At 41.5% G+C, this 23,937-nt stretch overlaps 1 protein-coding gene across 1 annotated transcript in view; it reads right to left on the bottom strand.

The window, feature by feature from the left end:
• The window catches only part of SCARB2 (scavenger receptor class B member 2), a 55,130-nt gene that overhangs the window by 14,342 nt on the left and 16,851 nt on the right, over window positions 1-23,937 (bottom strand). The window contains exons 2-7 of the mRNA XM_517214.8: window positions 22,475-22,632; window positions 7,764-7,911; window positions 6,328-6,516; window positions 3,247-3,338; window positions 2,601-2,720; window positions 954-1,123 (exon numbers count right to left, since the gene is read on the bottom strand). Of these exons, the coding sequence (XP_517214.2) occupies window positions 954-1,123; window positions 2,601-2,720; window positions 3,247-3,338; window positions 6,328-6,516; window positions 7,764-7,911; window positions 22,475-22,632 (877 nt within the window). The remainder of the gene's footprint in view (window positions 1-953; window positions 1,124-2,600; window positions 2,721-3,246; window positions 3,339-6,327; window positions 6,517-7,763; window positions 7,912-22,474; window positions 22,633-23,937) is intronic.

Genomic DNA, 23,937 nt, shown 5'->3' with positions numbered 1-23,937 from the left:
CAGAGTAGCTCTGACATTAAGAAACACTGGGACATTTGTGTCAGGGTTTAAAACTAACTCTGCTTCAAAATCACTGAGAATCTTTGCCATGATACGTACTTTCTTAAAACTGAGTTGTCCACTTTTTCTTTTAGCTTTTTTTTTTTTTTTGGTGGGGAGGTGCGGAATCACTCTATTGCCCAGGCTGGAGTGCAGTAGCACAATCATAGCACACTGCAACCTTGAACTCCTGGGTTCAAGCAATCTCTCTGCCTCAGCCTCCTGAGCAGCTGTAACTACAGGTGTGTGCCGCCACACCCAGCTAATTTTTTAATTTTTTTTTTTTTTTGTAGAGACAGGGTCTTGCTATGTTGCCCAGGCTGATCTTGAACCCCTGGCCTCAAGCAATCCTCACATCTCGGCCTCTCAAAGTGCTGGGAATACAAGCATGAGCCACCGTGCCCAGCCTTAGCATTGTTTTGAACATGAAATCAGTTAATGTTTTGCATGCATTAACTACATGTAAATATGTAAAGCACTTAGGACAGTGACTGGCATACATCAGGTGCTTAGTAAACATGAGCTATTATTACTGTTAAGACTTCTAAACCACTGTCCAGAAAAAAAAACACAACATGGCATTCTAGAAATAAAAAGCATCACAGAAAAGCCATGATTTTTTTTTACCATTCAATAGCCATGTTATGAAACATTGTTCTTGAAAGAAACTGATCTTTCTATTGGGCTGACAATATATTCTTTTTTGTTTGTTTTGTTTTTTAGAGACAGTGGTCTCGCCATGTTGCCCAGGATGGACTTGAGAACTCCTGGGCTCAAGTGATCATCCCACCTCAGCATCCTTAGTAGCTGGGACTGTAGGTGTGCGCCACTATGCCCAGCTACATATTCTTTGTTGAACTCCAATCCTTCTGCATTCTTGACACCCCTATCATGTCCCCTCTCTGAGTTCTTACCATTCTTGCAGATGCTGACATTCAGAACTCCTGAGCCCAGGCAGTTTCCCTCAGGTATACAAAAGCCGGCATTGTCTGACGTATTGGCTAATATTTCTGCAGGAACTTTATACCGAAAGGCAGGCAGTCCCTGTACACTCTCATAGTCACTGAAAGTAATATACACTGACCTGTTAGGATGTAAGAATAAAAAGTGAATGTGGACTCTGGTCAGTGTAATCTGCCCGAAATCCGCAAGTTAGCAACAGTTCTCAGGTACAACATGGCCAAAAGCTCATAGGGTAAGTAGAAAAGAATGTTTGGAAGGCATTCTGTCAACTCAACGTGTAATAAAGCAGAAGATGAATTGTAGTGGAAGGTGTTTATGGTAGCAACGGTGATATCATCCAAACAAGAAAAAACAATATGTGGTACAAAATTAAGATGATAACATTTAGAATGGAGACTCACATAAAAAAGAAATAAGAGGCCTCTCTAGACCTGCATGGACATATGCCAGTGTGGATGGGCCACCGGCAAAGCCAGGGAAGCCAGGGCACGGCAGAGCCAAAGCTAAGGTAGAACAGGCAGCGATGGCCGTGGCCTCGTAGGGTCTTAGGCACTTGAAAAGTGTCACATTGGACAGATACTTTATTGGAATACACACTTTGATACTCAATCCCCCCCTCCAAGAAAAATCAGATTCCATATTTTGCCCCAGTCATTTATTTAAATGGAGTTCAACGTAATTCTGCCTTTCATTCTTACTGATTTCAAACATAGTCCCATGTAATATGACCACTGCTTACACTGCACAGTGCCTAACCACTTTGATGTACACAGTCACCACTGAGCCTTCAGCCCTTCCTTTGAAGGCTGGCCGGAAGAGCCTTCTGGGCCTCACTTTTTCATCTCTGAACCAGAGCTGTTGATACATCTCTCGCAAGGTTGTGACTAACATAGGTGGTTTCACTGCACAAACCAAACCACCCCTACAGCATTTTTTAATGAAAAATTTTAGGCACCAGAAAGAGATAAAATATTCTAACAAATACCTTTGTATCTGCCACTTAGACAAATAAAAATTATATTATGGATATAACTGAACCTGTCTATGTAATGCTCTTGATTCCATTCCTTCTCTGCCTCCCCTGAGGAAACCACTCTGCTGAAATATGGACAACAGTATCTTTTATTTGGCTTCCATGTAGAGACTACCTATTGACTGGAAGTAGACCAGGTCAGTTTATGCTTGACAGAGCATATCATAGTAACTAAGAGCCAACACTTAATATTGGTTACTGTGTGATGGGCCCTGGGCTAAGTATTTTACTAATACTAACTCATTTGTCCTCATAACAACCTCTAACATAGTTAATAATTTCTATCTTTGTTTTACAAATAAGGAAAGTGAGGTACAGAGTGGTTAAGTAATTTGCCCAAGGTCACACAGCTATAAGTGGTAGAGCCAAGATTCAAACCAACAGTCAGAAGTCTGTGCTGTGAACCAGTACACTATACTATCTCGATGTGCCATCAGCATTTATCACTGATTATGCATAAATATCCATGCATAATAAGTGTGTCTGCATATATTCCTCATGCTTTTGGTGGTCTTGCAGTGAAAGACCTTATTTTTGAAAAAGAACTTATCTTTAAAGCTTTTACCTGCAAAAGTCAGATGGGAAGACATAAAGGACCTCATCTTTGGTTATTAGTGGGTGAAAAGAATCTCCATCTGTTCCATTAATCATATTGCACTTGTCTGTTATCCACCAGTCAAGTGACCTATAATTGATAAGCACAAGAAAGAGTAAAGATGATCACATTTGAGTTTAGATTCTCTTAAATGGTCAGGACTTTGCAAGATTTAACTGGAGCTGTCTATCCACAGTATCTTATTCATACACAGACACAACAGTTTTAATTAGATCAAGGGGGAGAAAAAGTAGGTCCCTGGCCCAAATCAGTTTTCATAGAGGCAATGGCCAAATAGCCCAAAACATGTGGTGGTTTGAAAAGTATTTGTGCTGTAGCTACTACACATCACTCAATGACTACTAAGCAAGAGTGGGACTTCTCACTGGCCTGTAATTCATGCCTGGCCATGATAAATCTACAAATCACTAATATTTAATCTGTAAGATGTTTTACCACCATCTTGATTTGTAGAATAATAATTACAAGACTATTTACATGTTTTTATATTTTTCATCCAAAAAAGGCTAAACACATTTTTAAGCAATGTAGAAGTAGACATGTAGTTTAAATGAAAACTGAAAAAATAATTCCACTGATAAATCATTTGACTTACGTTTTCCCATTCCATTCCACAATTTTTGTAAAGTTAAGGTAACTGTCTTCTCCAGTTAGAAAAACATAGTCTCCATCATTAGTCCCATTTTTCTGAAAATATGTGAATATGATCATTTAAAGTAACTGTGATAATTTTATGACAACTTGGCTAGACTATGGTGCCCAGTTGTTTGGTCAAACACTAGCCCAGATGGTGTGGTGAAGGTATTTTGTAGGTGTGATTAATATCTACAATCCGTTAACTTTAAGGGAGGTTACCCTCAATAATGAGTGGCTGGGCCCCATCCAATCTGTTCAAAGCCTTACAAGCAAAAACAGAGGTTTCCTAGAGGAGGAATTCTCCTCAAGACTGCGACATCGAAATTCTGCCTGGATTTCCAGGTTGCAGCCCACCCTACAGATTTCAAACTCAAGACCACATCATCAACTTTTACCTGAGTTTCCAGCTGCTGGCCTGCCCTATGGATTTCAGACTTACCAGCTCCCATAATCACATAAGCCAATTCCATAATATAAATTTCTTTCTCTCCCTCTTTCTCATCTCTACATATACACCCTCTTGATTCAGTTTCTCTGGCAACCCTAACTAATACAGTAACTAAAAAATTTAATCTTCATCTAACTGTCCTACTAGGGCCTAACTGCTACACAAGACTGAACCAGGACCAGAAAATAGTGACTATTTTGCTAAATACTATATTAACCATATTATTATTTTATGGTTTTAAAAAGTAGGAGCTCAATTTTAAAATGGGCAAAGGATTTGAAGAGACATTTCTGAAAAGAAAATATACTAATGGCCAGAGAGCACATAAAAACATGTTCAGCATCATTAGTCATTAGGGAAATGCAAATCAAAACCACAATGAGATACCACTTCACACCCACTAGGAGGGCAATTAAAAAAAAAAAAAAAGAAAAATAGTAAGCGTTGGTGAGGATGTGGAGAAATTGGAACCTTTATACATTGCTAGCAGGAATATAAAAATGTTGCAGTCACTGCAGAAAACAGTTTGTCAGTTCTTAACAAAGTTAAACAGAATTCATAGGACTCCAAAATTCCACACCTATGTATATACTCAAGAGAATTCCACTTCAAGGTATATACCCAATGTTCATATAAAAGCTTGTATGAACAAATATTCATAGCAGCACTTCTAATAATAGCCAAGAAGGAACACAACCCAAATGTCCATCAACTGATAAATGGATAAGCAAAATGTGGTATATCTACACAACGGAATATTCCTCAGTTATAAAAAGGAATGGAACACTGATACATGCTACAACATGGATGAACCCTGACAACATTACACTAAATTTAAAAAGCAGACACAGAAGGGCATATATTATATGATTCCATTTATATGAGATGTCCAGAATATGCAAATTCACAGAGCCAAAAAGTAGATTAGTGGTTGCCAGGGCCTGGGAGAGTAAGACAGGAATAGGAGTGACTGCTAAGAGAGTATGCAGTTTCTTTTTTGGGATAATGAAAATGTTCTGGAATTAGCAGTAATGGTTGCACAACCTTGTGACTATACTAAGGACTACTGAATTGTACATTTTAAAATGGTAAATTTTATAGTAAGTGAATTATTTCTCAATAATAACAAATTTAAAAGCCTAAGTCCAGGACCAGGACCAATTATACCAGAATAGCTACACTGGAAGAAGACGGTATTAATATAGCCCTATTTTCAACTAAGGTTTCTTCAATTGTATATTCTCTCCAAGTTATACTTCTTAAGGGCACATACAGACACTACATTCCTAAAATTCTTTATTTGGGCATGTAGCTATGATTTCTCAGAAATAGCACAGGTAGTAGCTCCTCTATAATAATAGGAGTGAACAATTGTTGAGTATAATATTCCTGGCTCTTCTAAAATTTTTGCATGAATCATCTCATGAAATCCTCACGACCACATAAGATAGTGTGGCTATCAGTCTGGTGAATTCAATGATGTAAAAACAAAAAAAGTGAGTTATATAATGCAAATTATCTGAGAAACAGTGAGATATTAGCAACAAGATCTACTTGGCTGATGGATTGAAGCCACTGGGACCAAAAGGGCCTCGAGGGAACCTTTGCATAATATCTCTCAGTAGGAGGCTCTCCTGAAATTATTTCTAGAAGGGAGGTTCAGTCAGGGCTTGACAGGAAATCTGTGCTTCCTCTGGTCCTGTGAAGCTGTATTCCTCTGAGACAGGACCCTCTAGGGAACTCCTGCCTGGTCTGCTTCTCCCGAATGATGCATTCAGAGTTGGTGAGGCCCTACTTTTAGGACTCCTGTCTCTCACACATATAATTTTTTAAAACTTGCTCACAATTCTATTTTAACAATTTCTACGTTTTATATAACCTTGAAGGCCCAGGGACACAATTATTGCTGTTTGCCATAAAAACTGGAATGCTACAGGATTACATGAAGAGGGTAAGACTCTTGAACAGGCAGAGCCAGAAAACAGCTACAAATTTAAAGCTGAGGAGACTCATCACAATCCCAGAGCACACCCCTAATCTAATCCTCTTCCTGGGGTTATTTTATCTTTTACCAACTTCCCAACTATCCACTGCACTCCAGGGTTTTTGTTTTTGTTTTTTTGTTTTTTTGTTTTTTTTGGCTTTTTTAGACAGAGTCTTGCTCTGTCACCCTGGCTGGAGTACAGTGGTGTAATTTCAGCTCACTGCAACCTCTGCCTCCTGGGTTCATGCAACGTACCTGCCTCAGTCTCCTGAGTAGGTGAGATTACAGGTGTATATCACCACAGCTGGCTAATTTTTGTATTTTTAGTAGAGATAGAGTTTTGCCATGTTGGCCAGGCTGGTCTCAAAGTCTTAACCTCAAGTGATCCACCCACCTCGGTCTCCCAAAGTCCTGGAATTACAGGCATTAGCCACCGCACCCGGCCTCAAGTTTTTTTTCTTTCCAAAAAACACTCCATTTTTCACACACTCTACAAGATATCTTAACTCTAGGCAATTTCTAGAAGAAACTCAAAGTTAATCTGGCTTGGGGTGCCCCAACCCACTGTCAGCTAAAAAAAGAGGTTCTGAAAAGAAAAATCTACTTACCTCATAGAATAGGCCAAAATAGGGAGAGATATCGGGCCTGAAAACATGGATAAGGGACAAGATTTCATCTTTGTAGCCCCAGAGCAATTCGTCAACTGTGTGAGTCACAAAGAGCTTCTGCTGATAGGCTTTCAACATGGCCTCGATGATCTCCCTGAGGAAGCGCACCTGGGACCACTCTATGACAGTCTGCGGAGCAGAGGTATATTAAGACAGCAGCATCCCCTCCAAAGCACCTCCATCCACTCTCTCCTAATACCCCTTGGCAAAGGGGGTTGGAAATATAAATGTAAAGGCTGAGATTAAATAGCTGAAAAATCAGGCAGTGAGCTCCTTTCTGGCTGCATATGGAAGACAAAGCCTCTTCTCTGTCCTTTCCCAGTACTGCATTTTGTAAGTGTAATGTTTACAAAGAGACCATTTGCAGGCTCTGAGTTATCCAGACACCACAAAAGGGGAAAAGCTCTTGTAAACATGTGGGCATCTTTGGCCACAAGGTGGCGCTACCTTCCGCCTAAGCAGGGCCAGAGGCTCATTATAAACCCGACCTACACCCCTGGGACTAGGCGGCAGGGACCTCATACTGTCTAGGTCCTGGGTCCATCATCAGTGTCCAGCTGCATATGGAGCGGTCACCTAGGGGTTAGGGTGGGAGAGTCGGCAGGGGTTGGTGTAGGTGAATTAGAATGTTTACTGGGCCAGCCCAGGCACAGTGGTTCACGCCTGGAGTCCCTGGCCGACACAGGAGGATCCCTGGAGCCCAGGAGGTAGAAGCTTCAGTGAGCTGTGATGGAGCCACTGACTGCACTCCAGCCTGGGCGACAGAGCAAGACCCTGTCTCAAAAAAAATTAATAATAAATAAATTAATTTAATTAAAAAAAAAAGAAAGTCTCATGGGTCTCAGTATAGAATAGATGTAGAATAGGTGTCGTTATTAGGTAGAATTACCATTATAAACAGAGCCCACTGAAATCACAGTAGGCTGCCAGTCTATTGATTTCTGGTGTCAATTTATGAATTTTGAGAGTATAAAATCCAACATAAAAATCTGAAGTAAGAAATGTATACAAATTTCATTGATAGAATTTCTGAATGAAAACAAGGGGCAAATAAACATTTTTAAAATTATTAGCTACCAAAAAATCCTAGGGGCATATTTATTTGCACAATTGCTAATCCTGAACACCCAGGAAGAAATTATGAAAACAAATCCTAAAATCCGAATTTTGTCATCATTTGAAAAGACCTTATTTGATACATCTTAGAAAAAAGTCCAAGATGTACTTTAAAGAAAAGAAAAAAAGTATTTTTCTTTTTATATATGTATATTTCAACATAACTTAATGGCTCCTAAATGTAAAATCATAAAGAGCATTAACTTAGCTTTTTCCTTTCTTCCAAAATCCAACTTAATGGTATTAAAATGCCTACTTACCAATACAGGAATATTTAATGTTCTAATTAAGTCAATTTTAGGGTCTCCAACAGATTGGTCTCGTTCAAAAACATAGGCCTTGTTGCTAACAGCAGATATTGTTGTTCCATTATCTCCAAATTGAATATTTGCTTTGTTTCTGAGTTCCCTAAAAGAAAGAAAAGGGTTTTATTTGAAAATAGACACCACTTTAATAAGCAAGACTTTTCCTTTCTTTCAGCATCCAAGTTATATTTTCAATATAACATTCCCAGTATAACATTATATAGAGACTGCAGCTACTAAGCCTTAAAAAGCTGGAGATCAAAGCTATAATGTGGGAAGGAAACGAGGCCTAGGATAGAGTCTTCTCAAAAACTTTGTTTTCCTTCTTTTCTTCCCTGATTAGGGAAGTGCAATAGTTGAGGGTCACCTTGACCGGGAATCAAAGCCGATGAACTCTCTCCTGGGTTATGGTTTGGTCCTGAAGTATTTTCAAAATTTTCAGTTTGGTTCACAGATTTAGTTTGAATTTCAATTTGTTTACCAATGTCTTCTTGTTTCTACATTGAATTAAATTGAAATTTTATTTAAAAAAATAATGCCCAAGGCTTAGTAAATTACAGGAGTTCACTCCTGTTTCTTTTTTTCAGATAGGGTCTCGCTCTGTTGCCCAGGCTGGAGTGCAGTGGCATGACTACAGCTCACTGCAGCCTCAGCCTCCTGGGCTCAAACAATCCTCCCACCTCAGCCTCCCAAGTAGCCAGAAGTACAGAAGCATGCCACCACACCCAGCTAATTGTTTTATTTTTTTGTAGAGATGAGGTCTTACTATGCTACCCAGGCTGGTCTTGAACTCCTGGACTCAAGTGATCCTCCTGCCTCGACCTTCCAAATTGCTAGCATTACAGGCATGAGCTACCACACCCGGTCTCTGTTTCTGATATACAGCACAGTTTGGTTCAAGTTAGAGCCCCCAAATGAAGCATTAGAAAGTTCTTAGAAAGCGCCTGGTGCCAGGGCTGGGCCTAGAGTCAGTGTGAGTGATGTAAGAGGTGCCTAAACAAGTAGTAATCAAGATAAATAGTTTAATGCACTATTTATTAAAACCAAAATTTATGCCAAAAATTTATGATGAACAAAATTTTAAATAAAAACAGGATCTGATCTTTTGTTCATCAAATGCCTCACACTAGCCCTAGCCCTAGCCCTGCCTGGTACATAGTAGGCATTCAATAAATTCCAGTGACTTTTGTTTCTTTCCCTTTGCTTATCTTTCCTTCTTCCTAAACCAGCTAGGGTTATTATGTCTGACATGGTAGCCACTAGTCACATGTGACTACTGAGTACTTAAACTGTGGCTAACTGGAATTGAGATTTGCTGTAAGTGTAAAATATATACAGAATTTCAAAAACAGTGCCAACCTTTTTTTATATTGATTACATATTGAAATGATGCTATTTCAGTTATAATGGGTAAAATTAAAATATATTATCAAAATTAATTTTACCTGCTTCCTTCTACTTTTTAAAAAATGTGGCTACTAGAAAATCTTAAAATCTTAAATTACACATGTGGTTCATGTAATATTTCTATTGAACAGAGCTAATTTAAGAGCACAGGTTAGGAAGGCATTGGCCAGCTGGGCTACCCACACCTCCTCTGAGGCCTTTTCCAACCATAGCAGCACAGGGATTTTTCTCACCCACCTGTGGATGTCCGTACATGTCTTTAGCATTCAATTAGAAACTTCTGAGTGACATCATTTAGATTGTGAAATTATCATGTAGCCTCAGGTAGACTGCAAGCAAGCTGAAGGCTGAAACTTGTACGTAAAAATGCTCCTCGGTGATGATGGAGTTATGTCCCAGTAAACCCATCATAAGTTGAAAACATCATAAGTTGAAAGTTTGTTTTTGATTCAACAACTTAATATCTTTCCAATTTACGATGGCTTTATCTGGATGTAACTCTATCGTCATTGGAGGGGCATGCCGAATACATATCACTTTCACACAATCGCGAAGTCAAAAAAATCATTCAAGTTGAACCATCATAAGTCAAGGACCGTCTGTATATTGTATCTCTTTATACCTCTTAAATCCCTTCTAGACTTTAAAATAAAAACAGATGAGAAAATAAATGCATTCATATAGATGCATACAAATAGATGAGTCTTTGTATCTTCTCCAGTAGAAAAAACAAACCATTTTTTTCTGTGCTCTCATACTGTAACAACTTACACAGAAGACTTCTGAGACTTCTGGTCACCAAGAAGTGTGTGGCGTTTTCTCTGCGCCAATAATTCTGCAGTGTCCTCCAATTCAATTCAATTCTGATACTTTCTACTTGGACATAGCATCAGATTCTACAGGTTGAGACTGCCTTCCACCTCCTATGCCAATCAAAAGCCCCAGGCTGTTTTACCTGTGCTTCCGAACTAATGGCTATAAATTGGGGTTCCCATCCCCCTGTGCTTGGGCTCAATTAATTTGCTAGAACAGCCCAGAGTACTCAGGGAAACACTTACATTTTATTATAAAGGATATTACAAAGTATACAGATGAAGAGATGCACTGGGCAAGGTGTAGGGGAAGGAGCTCAGAACTTCCATGCCCTCTGCAGGCTCGCTACTCTCCAGGAACCTCCCCATGTTTGGCTCTCTGGAAACTCTCCAAATTCAGTCCTTTTGGTTTTTTATGGAAGCTACATTACATAGGCATGACTGATTAAATCACTGGCCATTTGTGATCAACCCAACTTTCAGCCCCTCTCCCCTCCTGGGAGGTTGGGGGGTGGGGCTGAAAGTCCCAACCCTCTAATCCTGTCCTCTTCCTTCAGGACCAGCTCCCATCCAGGAGCCATAGAGGCTGCCAGTCATCAGTCAATTCACTAGCATACAAAAAGACACTTATCACTTAAGCAATTCCAAGGATCTTAGGAGCTGTATGCCAGGAAATGGAGGAAGACTAAATATATATTTCATCATATCACATGTCTATATCCTATACTCTGTCAAGTGTATAGAAGGAAGCATACTTCATATCACATATACACATATCACACATCATATCACACTAAGCACCAAGCTATGCCCACTAATCCTATAAACAGCTGACCCTTGCATAGCTCTTCAAAGAGTTTAACCCACATTATTTTATTTCATTTAATCCTTACAAGTATGTAGTACAAATACAGCATGTAGTATTGCCCCACTTCACAGTTGGGGACACAGAGCACAGGCAGAAGAGTGAGAACTTGATCCCAAGTCTTTCTCATTAGCACAAGGTGCTCCTCTCTCTGTATGAGACAACCTCTCCTAACAGGTACCTAAGAAACGCCTGTAGGATGAAACCAGCTAATGCCTCTAACAAATGCCTCTAACCAAAGCCAAATCTAATGATAAGTTACACGCCCTTCCAGTTTACAAAGAATATATTTAAAAATTTGATAGACACTTCCGTGTTAAACCACTTACACAGCTTGAAGTTCAGTGTTTGCAGTGGACTTTTCGTTTGTTAGACAACCATTCCGCTTTCTGCTGGTAATAGCCCTGATTTGCCTTCCTCTCTTGTATTGTACAGCTGTGTAAGACGATCAGTCAAGGGTGCTATGGGACCTGAGCTCAACCAATTCCTTTCCTCTGGCCTCTGAATCCTGAGCACAGTGCCTCAAGATAGAAAACACAGTAAAAGAACCAGGCGTGGTGACATGTACCTGTAGTGTCAGCTACTTGGGAGGCTAAGGTGGGAGGATGGCTTGAGCCCAGGAGTTTGACGTTACAGTGAGCTATGATCATGCCACTGCATTCCAGCATGGGCAACAGAGCAAGACTTTGTCTCTACCAAAAAAAATTTTTTTAAATTTAAAAACAAGAAAACTCAGTAAAAGACAGGATTCATCCCAGTGGCAGACACATGATGTGATGATCAATACACTCTCATGACCTGGATCTTTAAAGCTGCCCTGCATCCTGCTTTTGTCTTCCAAGCTGCTTTCCTTGATTCTGTTAACCTACTTTATAGCCTTCAAATAGATTCCCCTTTTACTTAAATTAGCCAGAGGTAGTTTATTTTGCTTATAACCAAAGACCCTTCACTTAGAAATCATTAACTCCACCTTTTTATAGATAAGGATATGTGGATTCAGGACCAATCGAAAGTGTCAGGGCCAGGTTTAGAATCCTGGTGACCTCACCTCTCATTCAGGGTATTCCTTGATTTTACACAGAGGTTAATTCACAGTAATTTATTGGAATATGGAGGAGGAGAGGAAATTTCAAAGCCAAACTTTTGTGTAAGCCAAGGCTGGTGCCTGCAGAGAGGGGCATATTGATCAGTTACTGTCCTACAAGATCAAAGAAGACCAAATGAACTTTCAGAAATACAAACAGGAGTTTGAAAAAACAAAACAAAAACAACAACAAAAAACAAATCAAATTTTCAGCCTAGGCAATTAATCAAGGAACTATACTTAAAAGTGCCCGGCATGGTCCCTGGTATTTAGTAGATGCTAATGAATCTCAGACTATAGTATAACATTTGTGCATTACTATGATGGTCCTTGTCATTAAGACAAGGTTCAGTTATGCTCCATGAACTATTTAATCAGGCAGGAAAATTCATGGTTGGTTTTAGAAATAATTTTAGAAACAATAGACTGAGATAAGGAGTGGAAATCAAAAGGAATAATTTTAATTAGGTGGAAAATTAACATCGGTATATCTAATTCCTCAGAGGTGTTTGATAAATTGGATGCGTATAATACCATCATAGAATCGTTATCTTTCAGTCATATTGGTTCCTTCATTCACCTAATCCTCTGTTGAGAATTACTATTAAGAAGTGATTGGGCATACACTGGATACAAACTAGACTGAGATCTGGCTGGTAGGGTTGACATTCAACCCCGGTTTCATCTTACTCACTGCTTCTGCGCCTCAGTTTCCTCATCTGTAAAATGGAGGTAATAACGTACTCACCTTGTAGGGTTGTTGTGAGAATGAAATCCACATAAATCCAGTTAGAACACTACCTGGCACACCTGCTGCTTAGGAGGGATTAGCTACTGATACCATGTGCAACGGCTTGTGCTAAGCTCTTGAGATGGTGCGACATTAAGTCCTGGTTCTGGTCCTCCAAGAATCCACAGTAGAGCATGGGAGACTGCCTTCAGAGGCCACCTCCTTCACAGTAAACGCACTGTGGGCATACAGAGGAGGGAGGGATGGCAACTGGAAGGACACTCCTGCAAAAGACACTTTTGCTTGATTCTGGAAAGAGTGGGCTTCTGCAGGTGGGAGGGTGCTGCCCAACAGAGGCAGCAGTGGGGCGAGGGTGGGCAGCAAGCATGAAAGCATTCCCATGTGGGGAGTGAGAAAGCTGTGGTCCTGGAGGAGGACACGCTTTAAAAGACCATCACAGATCCAGGCGAGGCTGGGGTGATGAACACATCAACGTGAAAGGAGTACTGAAGTCCTAGGGTGACCACAGAGAAGAGGGAAAGCAAGGGGAGCCAGCCAAAGGCACAGGCTGAGGAGCCTCTACCCTTAACTTTGAGTACACTGCCCGCTCAGGTAACTGAAGGCAGCAACCTGTAGATACAAAGCAGGATACTGAGAAGAAGTGGTAAGAGCAGGGTCGGGAGAAGACTCACCCGCTTGTTGACAGTGTGCAAGAAACAGTTTCACTCCTTAAGATGGAAATATCTCCCTGGTCTCCCTGTCCCCAGGCAGTGACCCATAGGCTCACGTAGGCAATTCACCTAATGTACCACGTGCATTTAAAACTCACACATACCTGGTCACAACCTTTTGTGCATGATAAGATGGTGTGAGAGATCTTTTTCTATTTTTTTTTACTTCTGAGCAGTTTAAGGATTTTTTTTTCAAAATCTGTTTCTATTTTGGCAAAACAAATACAGTTTTAGCTACCAATCTAAAAACACTATCAGAGAAAAGCGAGGCAAGTTTAGAAAAAAGGAGAAAGCATTCTCCTATAATAATGGAAACAATGATCACGGTGTTCCTAAATTTTTTGTTGTCTCTTTATGTTAAAAAAATTTCTTATACAGCTTGGCTCAGACACGGTTAAAGAACTAAAGGGTTAATAGGACAGAATTAGACAGTATAAACAAAATTCCTGCCTTTGCTAAATTGCAAGGAAGACACTTAGATCCTGAAGAAATTAAATGTGGAAAAATAGAACTATAAGAAAATTGACTTGAACATCAAACCATTGAAGGGAGTAAGACTTTTAAAGCTCAGACATGATAGAAATGTTGAAAAAGAATAGACTTGACTACAACACATTTTAAAAATTGACAAGGTAAACAATGGAAAAGCAGTTGCCCCAAATGAAACATAAAAGGTTCACAGAGTGCCATGAACACTGCAGAACCCAGATAAGCAAATGGACAAAGGACAAGAACTAAAAGTGTGGAAACACAACTGGCTGGCAAACATGAGGAGAACATTCAACCCACGAGGTAACCAGAGGAGAAAATGAAAATGGATCTACATGTTCAGGAAAGGAACAGTTAAGTGTAGTAATACATTTACTCTATTAAATATAATCATCATTAAAATTCATTTGTATGAAGACCAAAATATAACACTGAAAAATCCTATGCTATAACATTAGGTGAATAAAAAATATGTATATTTTGTATATGTACATGCATATGTACATAGTATGATAACCATCTAAAACTCATCCATGGAATAATGGCCAAGAAGATATCCACTAAAATGTTAGTTAGCATTGGTTATTTTTGAGACAGTGAAGCCATGGATTAGTAGTTTTTGTTCAAAACTTTACTGCATTTTCAAGTTGATCTTTAGTGATTATATATATGGAACACATATATATGTGTAATTTTTATAATATAAAATATAGTTTACACTCTTAAAGATAATGCTGTATATATTATGTATGTTGATTATATTTGAAAATCCAGTATTACTTGATATCAATGAATAATAAAATAACTTAAGATCTAGCCCTTACATCTTTTTAAATAATACAAGCCTAAAATAGAAATGAATAATCCAAACAGCAAAACTAAGAAACCCCAAAATAAGATATTTCACGGGATACTGTAAATTTAGTAAATACCTCTTAGAAATACGCGAATTAATTGGAAGTGCCCTTAGACAAATTGTTTTCTTTTTTAATTCTTGAAATGTTAAATGGTAGGCAAAATAGAAAAAGGTATCTGACAAGATAAAAAATAAACCTCAAAAAGGCTGCAGAAGCCATGGGATACCACAACTTTGATACAAATTTTATACAAATATGTCCCTGAGCAAAAGGATCATGAGGCCAATGAGCCTTGTATTCACAGACCCATTCCAGGGCTGCTCAATCTGCAGCTTTACAAAAATGTAAATAATACACTTCATTCCTTAAACCAGACTGACTGGCTGTTATCAACATTTGGAATGCCCATCATCTTTTTCCAAAAACATTACTATTCTGAACTCCCCAGTATGTGAAAGGTTTGGGAAATGTGCCACTGTAAATCCTGTGTCAGATGAGTTAGGCCCTCCACAGCCTTGCTTGGCCCTTCCCCATCTCAGAGGTTTCCCACCACCACACCAATCCATACTAACTGGCGAAAGGGGCTACATGCCCTCCCCTTCCTTTGCCCCAGGCCCCCTGGCATACAACTGATGGAGTCAGCTGACTCAGTTGGGAGAAAACACTGGAGCAGAAGCTTCTGGAATGTTCTGTCTTATCCAGCCTAAACAATAGCATCATAAAGCCACAAGTGACAGAAATCAAATCCAGTGAATGACCGCAAAAGGCACATGTAGAGACTAGCAGGCCCCATAGAAGGTTTGGACAGCTCCCTAAAAAGCCATGTTTTTCTACAAATCCCAGATCTCACGACCCACTCAGCCCTGTAAGGAGCTCTTAGCAGCCTGCACTGCACATATGCATATTCCTAACAAATCCATTCATTTTCAGGGCCTGATTCCCCTTTCTTGAACCTATATTTGGGTTTCCTGAACTAAGTCCTATGGTTCCGGCTATTAGGTGGGTGCAAAGTAACTGCGTTTTTTGTCATTACTTTTAAATACTTTTTAATAATTGTGTCCTATAGTGTTAGTTTTTCCATGTGTCCTATGAATTTAAACCACAGTTGAAGATGTTTAATTCACATATTCCACAAATATTCATTAAATAGTAGACAGTCAGAGACGAAAGGACTTGGTCACTGCACCCCATGGAGCTTCCAGTACCTTGGGAAGAAAGACAGATACCTAAGCCAATTATTAAAATGCAATTAGTCACTGTCATAATGGATGCACATATTTATTAGTCTGTTCTCATGCTGCTAATAAGGACATACCTGAGACTGAGTCATTTATAAAGGAAAGAGGTTTAATTGACTCACAGCTCAGCAAGGCTGGGGAGGCCTCAGGAAACTTACAGTCATGGCAGAAGGGGACACAAACACGTCCTTTTTCACATGGCAGCAGCAAGGAGAAGTGCCCAGCAAAAGGGTTTTTGTTTGTTTGTTTGTTGTTGTTGTTGTTGTTGTTGTTTGAGACAAAGTCTTGCTCGGTTGCCCAGGCTGGCATTCGGTGGCGTGATCTCAGCTCACTGCAACCTCTGCCTCCGGGGTTCAAGTGATTCTCCTGCCTTAGCCGGTGTGTGCCACCACACCCAGCTAATTTTTTTTTCTTTTTGTATTTTTAGTAGAGACAGGGTTTCATTATGTTGGCCACACTGGTCTTAAACTCCTGACCTCAAGTGATCTGCCTACCTTGACTTCCCAAAGCACTGGGAATATAGGCATCAGCCACCACACCCAACCAAAAGGGTTTTTAAAAAAGTCCCTTATAAAACCATCAGATCTCGTGAGAACTAACTCAGTATCAAGAGAACAGCATGAGGGTAGCTGCCCCCATGATTAAATTACCCCCCCGGGTCCCTCCCATGACATGTGGGGATTATGGAAACTACAATTCAAGCTGAGATTTGGCTGGTGGGGACACAACCAAACCACATCAACATACCACTTTACAAGTGCTATAAAGTGGTATACTTGACACTTTTTTTTTTTTTTTTTTTGAGATGGGGGTCTTACCCTGTTACCCAGGCTGGAGTGCAGTGGTGCAATCTCAGCTCACTGCAACCTCCACCTCCCAGGCTCAAGCGATGCTCCCACCTCAGCCTCCCACGGAGCTGGGGCCACAGGCACATGCCACCACGCCTGGCTAATTTTTTGTATTTTTGTTAAAGATGGAGTTTTGCTATGTTGCCCAGCCTAGTCTCGAACTCCGCCTCAACCCCCCAAAATGCTGGGATTATAGGTGTGAGCCACCGTGCCCAGTCTACTTGACATTTTAAATAAGATGTAACAGGGAGAGTATCCGAAGTCAGGCAAGTCTCAGGAGGAGACAGCATTTGCACTAAGTAAGATGTGAAGGTCAAGAGAGGTAGCGCTGAGGAATTCATTCTTGACTGAAGCAACAGCATGAATACTGGCAAGGCAGTGTGTCTGGGGAGCTTATAAATCATGGGAGTGGCCAAGCATGGTGGCTCACGCCTGTAGTCCCAGCACTTTGGGAGGCCAAGGCGGGTGGATCACTTGAGATCAGGAGTTCGAGACCAGCCTGGTCAACATGGTGAAACCTTGTCTCTACTAAAAATACAAAAAATTAGCCAGGCGTGGTGGCCGTGCCTGTAATCCCAGCTACGGGGGAGGCTGAGGCAGAAGAATCACTTGAACCTGGGAGACAAAGGTTGCAGTGAGCCAAGATCGTGCCACTGCACTCCAGCCTGGGAGACAGAATGAGACTCTGTCTCAAAAACAAACAAACAAACAAAAAATCATGGGAGTATGGTTGGAATTATGCTGTCTAAAGGGTAGCCACTAGACACATGTGGCTATTGCACATTCAAAATGTGGCTAGTCTGAAATGAAATGTTCTATAAGTGTAAAATGCACACAGGATTTCAAAGACAGTATAAAAAAAGATTGTAAAGTATCTCATTAATAATTCTAAATATTGCTAACATGTTGGAATGACACTATTTTGGATAGTTTGCAGAGTCTCCATCACATCTTAAGGAATTTCATTTAAAAATAACAACAACAACAAACAATGGGACACTTAGATACTGATCCTGGTTCAACTTCTAATTATTGCCAGTGGGAGAGCTTAAAATACAAACTTTCTCTACCCAGTACACAATGTTTCATCAGGCATAGAACACATACAAAATGGCTTTTTAAAATGAGGACCCAAGTATTTTCTTAGATTTCTTCATATAGCAACAGGGTTCATCTTTATAATTCTACATATTGACTTGTACAGACTAAAACAATTAATCCACGAAGACCAATAATACAGTTTTGGTGTCCCCTCAAAATCTCATGTTGAAATATGATCCCCAATGTTGTAGGTGGGGCCTGGTAGGTGTTTGGGTCATGGGAAGGATTCCTCATGGCTTAGTGCTGTCCTCGAGATAGTGAGTTCTCACGAGATCTGGCTGTTGTAAAGTGTGGCACCTCTCCCCTCTCTTGCTCCTGCTCTGGCCATGTGACGTGCCTGCTCCCCCTCTCTTACTTCCACCATGATTATAAGTTTCCTGAGGCCTCCCCAGAAGCCAAGCAGATGCCAGCATCATGCTTCTTGTAGAACCTGTGGAACTATAGGCCAATTAAACCTCTTTTTTAAGTAAACTACCCAGTCTCAGGTCTCTCTCTCTTTCTTTTCTTTCTTCTCTCTCTCTCTTTCTCTCTCTCTCCCCTCCCTCCCTCCCTCCCTCTCTCTCTCTCTTTCTTTCTTCCTTTTTTTTGAGACAGGGCCTTGCTCTGTCACCCAGGCTGGAGTATAGTGGCATGTTCTCGGCTCACTGCAACCTCTGCCTCCCAGGTTCAAGCAATTCTCCTGCCTTAGCCTCCTGACTAGCTGGGAATACAGGTGGGCACCACCATGCCAGGCTAATCTTTGTATGTTTAGTAGAGGTGGGGTTTTGCTGTGTTAGCCAGACTGGTCCCAAACTCCTGACCTCAAGTGATCCACCCACCTTGGCCTCCCAAAGTGCTAGGATTACAGGTATGAGCCACCATGCCCAGCCAGGTTATTTCTTTATAGCAATGTAAGAACAACCTAATTTAGAAAATTGGTACTGAGAGTCAAATATTGCTATAAAGATAGCTGGAAAATGTGGAAGCAGCTTTGGAACTGGGTAATGGGCAAAGAAGGGAAGAGTTTGGAGGGCTCAGAAGAAGACAAGAAGATGAGGGAAAGTTTGCAATGTCTCAGAGACTGATTAAATGATCGTGACCAAATTGCTGACAGTGACATGGACAGTGAAGTTCAGGCTGAAAAGGTCTCAGATGGAAATGAGGAACTTGTTGGGACTGGAGCAAAGTTCACATGTGTTATGCCTTAGCAAAGATCTTGGCTGCATTGTGTTCACGCCCCAGGGATCTGTGGAAGTTTGAACTTGAGAGTGATGATTTAGGATATCTGGCAGAAATTTCTAGGCAGCAAAGCATTCAAGATGTCGCCTGGCTGCTTCTAACAGCCTACACTCAGATGTGGGAGTAAAAAAATGACTTAAAGTTGGACCTTATTTTTAAAAGGGAAGCAGAACATAGAGGTTTGGAAAATTTGCAACCTGGCCATGTGGCAGAGAAAGAAAAAGCATTTCCGCAGCCTGGGCAACATAGGGAGACTCTGTCTCAAAAAAAAAAAGTTAAAAATTAGCCAGGCATGGTGGCACTTGCCTGTAGTCCTAGATACTTGGGAGGCTGAGGCAGGGGGATCCCTTGAGCCCAGGAGGTCAAGGCTGCAGTGAGCCATGATCATGCCACCGCACTCTAGCCTGGCAACAGAGACCCTGTCTCAAAAACAAAACAAAACAAAACAAAATATTTTTGTGGGGAGATAAATTCAAGCAGGCTGTACAGCAACCATTGCTAAAACGATTTGCATAACTAAAAAGAAGCCAAGTGCTGAGAGTCAAGACAATGGGGAAAAGGCCTTGAAAACATTTCAGAGATCTCTGAGACAGCCCCTTCCATCACAGGCCCTGAGACCTAGGAGGACTGAGTGGTTTCAGGGACCAGGCCAGGGGCACTACTTCCCTGTGCTGTTTCCCACATCCCAGCCACTCCAGCTCCAGCCATGGCTCAAAGGGGCTCAGGTACAGTTCAGGCCACTCCTCTGGAGGGTGCAAGCCATAAGCTTTGGCAGCTTCCATGTGATGTTAAGCCTGAAGGAACACAGAGTGCAAGGGTGAAGGAAGCTTGGCATCCTCCACCTAGATTTCAGATGATGTATGAGAAAGCCTAAGTGCCCCAGCAGAAGCCTGCTCCAAGGGCAGAGCCCTCAAGAGAAACTCTACTAGGGCAGTGAGGAGGGGAAATGCGGAGCTGAAGGCTCCACACAGAGTCCCCACTGAGGCATTGCCTAGTGGAGCTGTGGGAAGAAGGCCACCGTCCTTGAGACACCAGAATGGTAGAGCCACCATCAGCTTGCAATCTCAGCATAAAAAAGCTACTGAGGCAGAGCTGCCTAAGGCCTTGGGAGCCCACCCCTTGCACCAGTGTGCTCTGGATGTGAGACACGGAGTCAAAGAAGATGATTTTGGAGCTTTATGATTTAATAACTGCCCTGTTGGGTTTCAGACTTGCTTGGGGCCTGTAGCCCCTTTCTTATGGCCAATTTCTCCCTTCTCAAATGGGAATGTTTGCCCAATGCTGATACACCCATTGTATCTTGAAAGGAAATAACTTGTTTGATTTTACAGGCTTATAGGTAGAAGGAATTCATTTCTAGATGAGACCTGGGACTTAGGACTTTTGAGTTAATGCTGGAATGAGTTAAGACTTTGGGGGACTATTGAGAAGGGATGATTATATTTTGACATGTGAGAAGGACATGAAATTTGGAGGCCAGGGGTGGAATGATATAGTTTGGATGTCCCCTCCAAATCTCATGTTGAACTGTAATCTTCAGTGTTGGAGGTAGGGCCAGGTGGGAGCTGTTTGGGTCATAGGGGAGGATCCCTCAAGGTTTGGTGCTGTCCTCACAACAGTGGGTGAGTTCTCACGAGATCTTGTTGTTGTAAAAGTGTGGCACCTCCTCACCCCTTGCTCCTGCTTTCACCATGTAATGTGCCTGCTCCTGCTTTGCCTTCTGCCATGAGTAAAAGCTCCTTGAGGCTTCTCCAGAAGCCGAGCAGAGCCAGTGTGCCATGTGTGTACAGCCTGCAGAACCATGAGCCAATTAAACCTCTTTTCTTTATAAATTACCCAGTCTCAGGTATTTCTTCATAGCAATGCAAAAATAGCCTAATCCAACTAATAGTAAGAGCAAACACTTAAGTATCACTAATTATGTGCGAGGCACTAGTCTAAGCACTTTATACATAATGACTCATTGACTCAATCTTCGTAACAACCACGTGGAGGAGGTCCTATTTTTATCCCCATTTTATAGATAAGGAAATGGAAGCACAGAGAACTAGTAAGTTGCAGAGGCGGGAATCAAAATGGGTCATCTGACTCGAGTCAGAGCGTGAGCACCCAAGGCAGGAACTAGGATTTTTATCTCTGAATTCCCACCACTGAGAATAGTACTGATTCATAGCACATGAATCAGTCAGCAATAATTTATTGAGCAATCGATTACAACAGAATTGTCAGGCATTTTTATCATTCAGCAGTTTTGAAAAAGAAAGATCTTGTTGTCTGCTTCCTCTATTAATTTGTTTTCTAACCTGGTAAGGAGAGACTTTATTGGAAAGATTATTGTATGGGAGAGGGAGGAGGTATTGTAATAGGGAAAAGGGGAGATTGCAACAGAGAAAATGCTCTGATTCAAGCGTCTCCCTCTACTAATCGTTTAAAAATGATTAAAGGGATCCTGATTCCCCAGTGTTTAGAACTGGTGGTCACCAGCAAAGACTCTAACAGCCTCTGCTACTTGCTTATTGCTTATACCCAGGATAGGTGGAGAAAAGGAGCGGGTAAGAAACAGAAAGATCTGTCCCAGACAAAAGTAAATTCTGGAACTGCTTTAAAACTAGTTATGTGGGGAATGGAAATGGAGGGAGGCCCTAAAAGTCACTTAAGAATATCAAGCAGTAGCCGGGCATGGTGGTGCTCACGCCTGTAATCCCAACACTGTGGGAGGCTGAGGCGGGAGAATCACCTGAGCCCAGGAGTTCAAGACCAGCCTGGGCAATATAGCAAGACCTCATCTCTACAAAAAAAATTATCTGGGTGTGGTGGTGAACACTTGTAATCCTAGCTACTAGGGAGGTTGAGGCAGGAGGATCACTTGAGCCCAGGAGTTGGAGGTGACAGTGAGCTATGACTGCTCTACTGCACTCCAGCCTGGGCAACAAAGCCAGATCTTGTCTCTTAAAAAAATAAAATAAAATAAGAATATCAAGGAGCAACCTTAAAAGGGTCAGGGTAAGGAGTAACTCTTCATGGTTTAATAATCACAGTCTGCCAACTCAGGAGGAAACCGCTGCACTTCAAAACACAACACGCTGAGACTTGGCCCAGTCCACAAAGCCATTCTCTGCTGAGGTTTCACACACACATACAAAACATCAGCAGCGTTTCAGACAATGAAATCAGAAAGTGTGCTCCCACACAGCCCTGGAGCCTTGCTCTTGGGAAGAGGCAAGGACTCAGGCCATATTGGGGTCACTCTGTATTTCTTTCAAGACAGGAGGTGGTCAAGACTTACCTGTAGGTGTATGGCCCCACTTCTTCCACCCGAGGGGTCTCCCCTCTGAGGATCTCCTCTGGATTGGTGACATTGAAGAAATAGAACTGAGTATACACAGGCAGAGGGGGCTTCTCCCAGGAGTCAAATGCCTCAGTACCATTCCTTAACACAATTTTCTAGGAAGAAACCAAAAGGAGATTTACAAAAATGTAAGGCAGTAGTTGGCTTTAAACCCAAGAAGCAGAGGAAGGGACGCCCCCTATTCTGACCTCCTAGATCACTATTTTAATCATTTCACAGGCATTCAACTGCAGTCTCCTGAGAACAGGGCCATATCTTACACCAATAGAGCCCACAGTTCTAATAAGTCAGAGAAGGCCTTCGATAAATATTTGTAAAGGGGCCGGGCCCAGTGGCCCAACACTCTGGGAGGCCAAGGCGGGCAGATCACTTGAGGTCAAGAGTTCGTGCTTGGTCAACATGGTGAAACCCTGTCTCTACTAAAAATACAAAAATCAGCCAGGTGTGGTGGTGCGTGCCTGTAATTCTGGCTAGTCGGGAGGCTGAGGCAGTAGACTTGCTTGAACCTGGGAGGTGGAGGTTGCAGTGAGCCAAGATCGTGCCACTGCACTCCAGCCTGGGTTACAGAGCAAGACTCTGTCTCAAAATAAATTAACTAGTTAATTAATTAATAATTGTAAAGGAAGGGTACTAAAGACAGCACATGGGCAGAAGCATGAAGCATAGTGTTTCCAAAACCTAGGGCACAGATTGAGTGCCTAAAGGGCCTGCTGGCTTTGTTATTTTTGAAGATTCCATGGATAGTGTATCTTCTGTAGAAGTTAAGCAATTCTGAAAAGCACCATACACTCCCAGTTTGCCCAGATGAGAGAATAACAAGCGTAAGGGCCCAAGAAGGCCAGTTTTGGTCCTTTTTCAAGTCAAAACACATCCATCCCTACCGCCTCCACCACCAGAGGCTTTAAATGTATTTTCTTATTGGATCCCCAAAAACCCTAAAATGGAACTGCCTATCCCCGTTTCAAAAACCAGGAGGCCTAGCCTCACTGAGGTTAGCTGACAATGGAGACTGCACTCTGCACACAATCCCTCCTGCACTTTCCACCCCTGTTCTGTGTTACAGGATGAATAATGCCCCCCATACTCTAAATTCCTAAGCTGAAGTCCTAACCCCCAATACCTCACAATGTGCCTGTATTTGGAGTCGGGGTCTTTAAAGAGCTGATGAAGGTTAAATGAGGTCATGAGGGTAGGCCCTGCTAATAGGACTGGTGTCCTAACTGGAGGAGGAAACTGGGACACAGACAAGCACAGAGGGAAGGCCACGTGAAAACACGCAGAACTGACAGCCCTCTACAAGCCAAGAAGACAGGCCTCAGAAGAAACCAACTCTGCCAATACCTTGATCTCAGACTTCTAGCATCCAGAACTATGAGACAAATTTCTGTTGCTTAAGCCAC

The sequence above is a fragment of the Pan troglodytes genome, chromosome 3, assembly GCF_028858775.2.
Source record: "Pan troglodytes isolate AG18354 chromosome 3, NHGRI_mPanTro3-v2.0_pri, whole genome shotgun sequence".
Lineage (NCBI taxonomy): Eukaryota > Metazoa > Chordata > Mammalia > Primates > Hominidae > Pan > Pan troglodytes.
The sequence above is the reverse complement of the archived record's forward strand: the minus strand, read 5'-3'. Positions and strand labels throughout refer to the sequence as shown.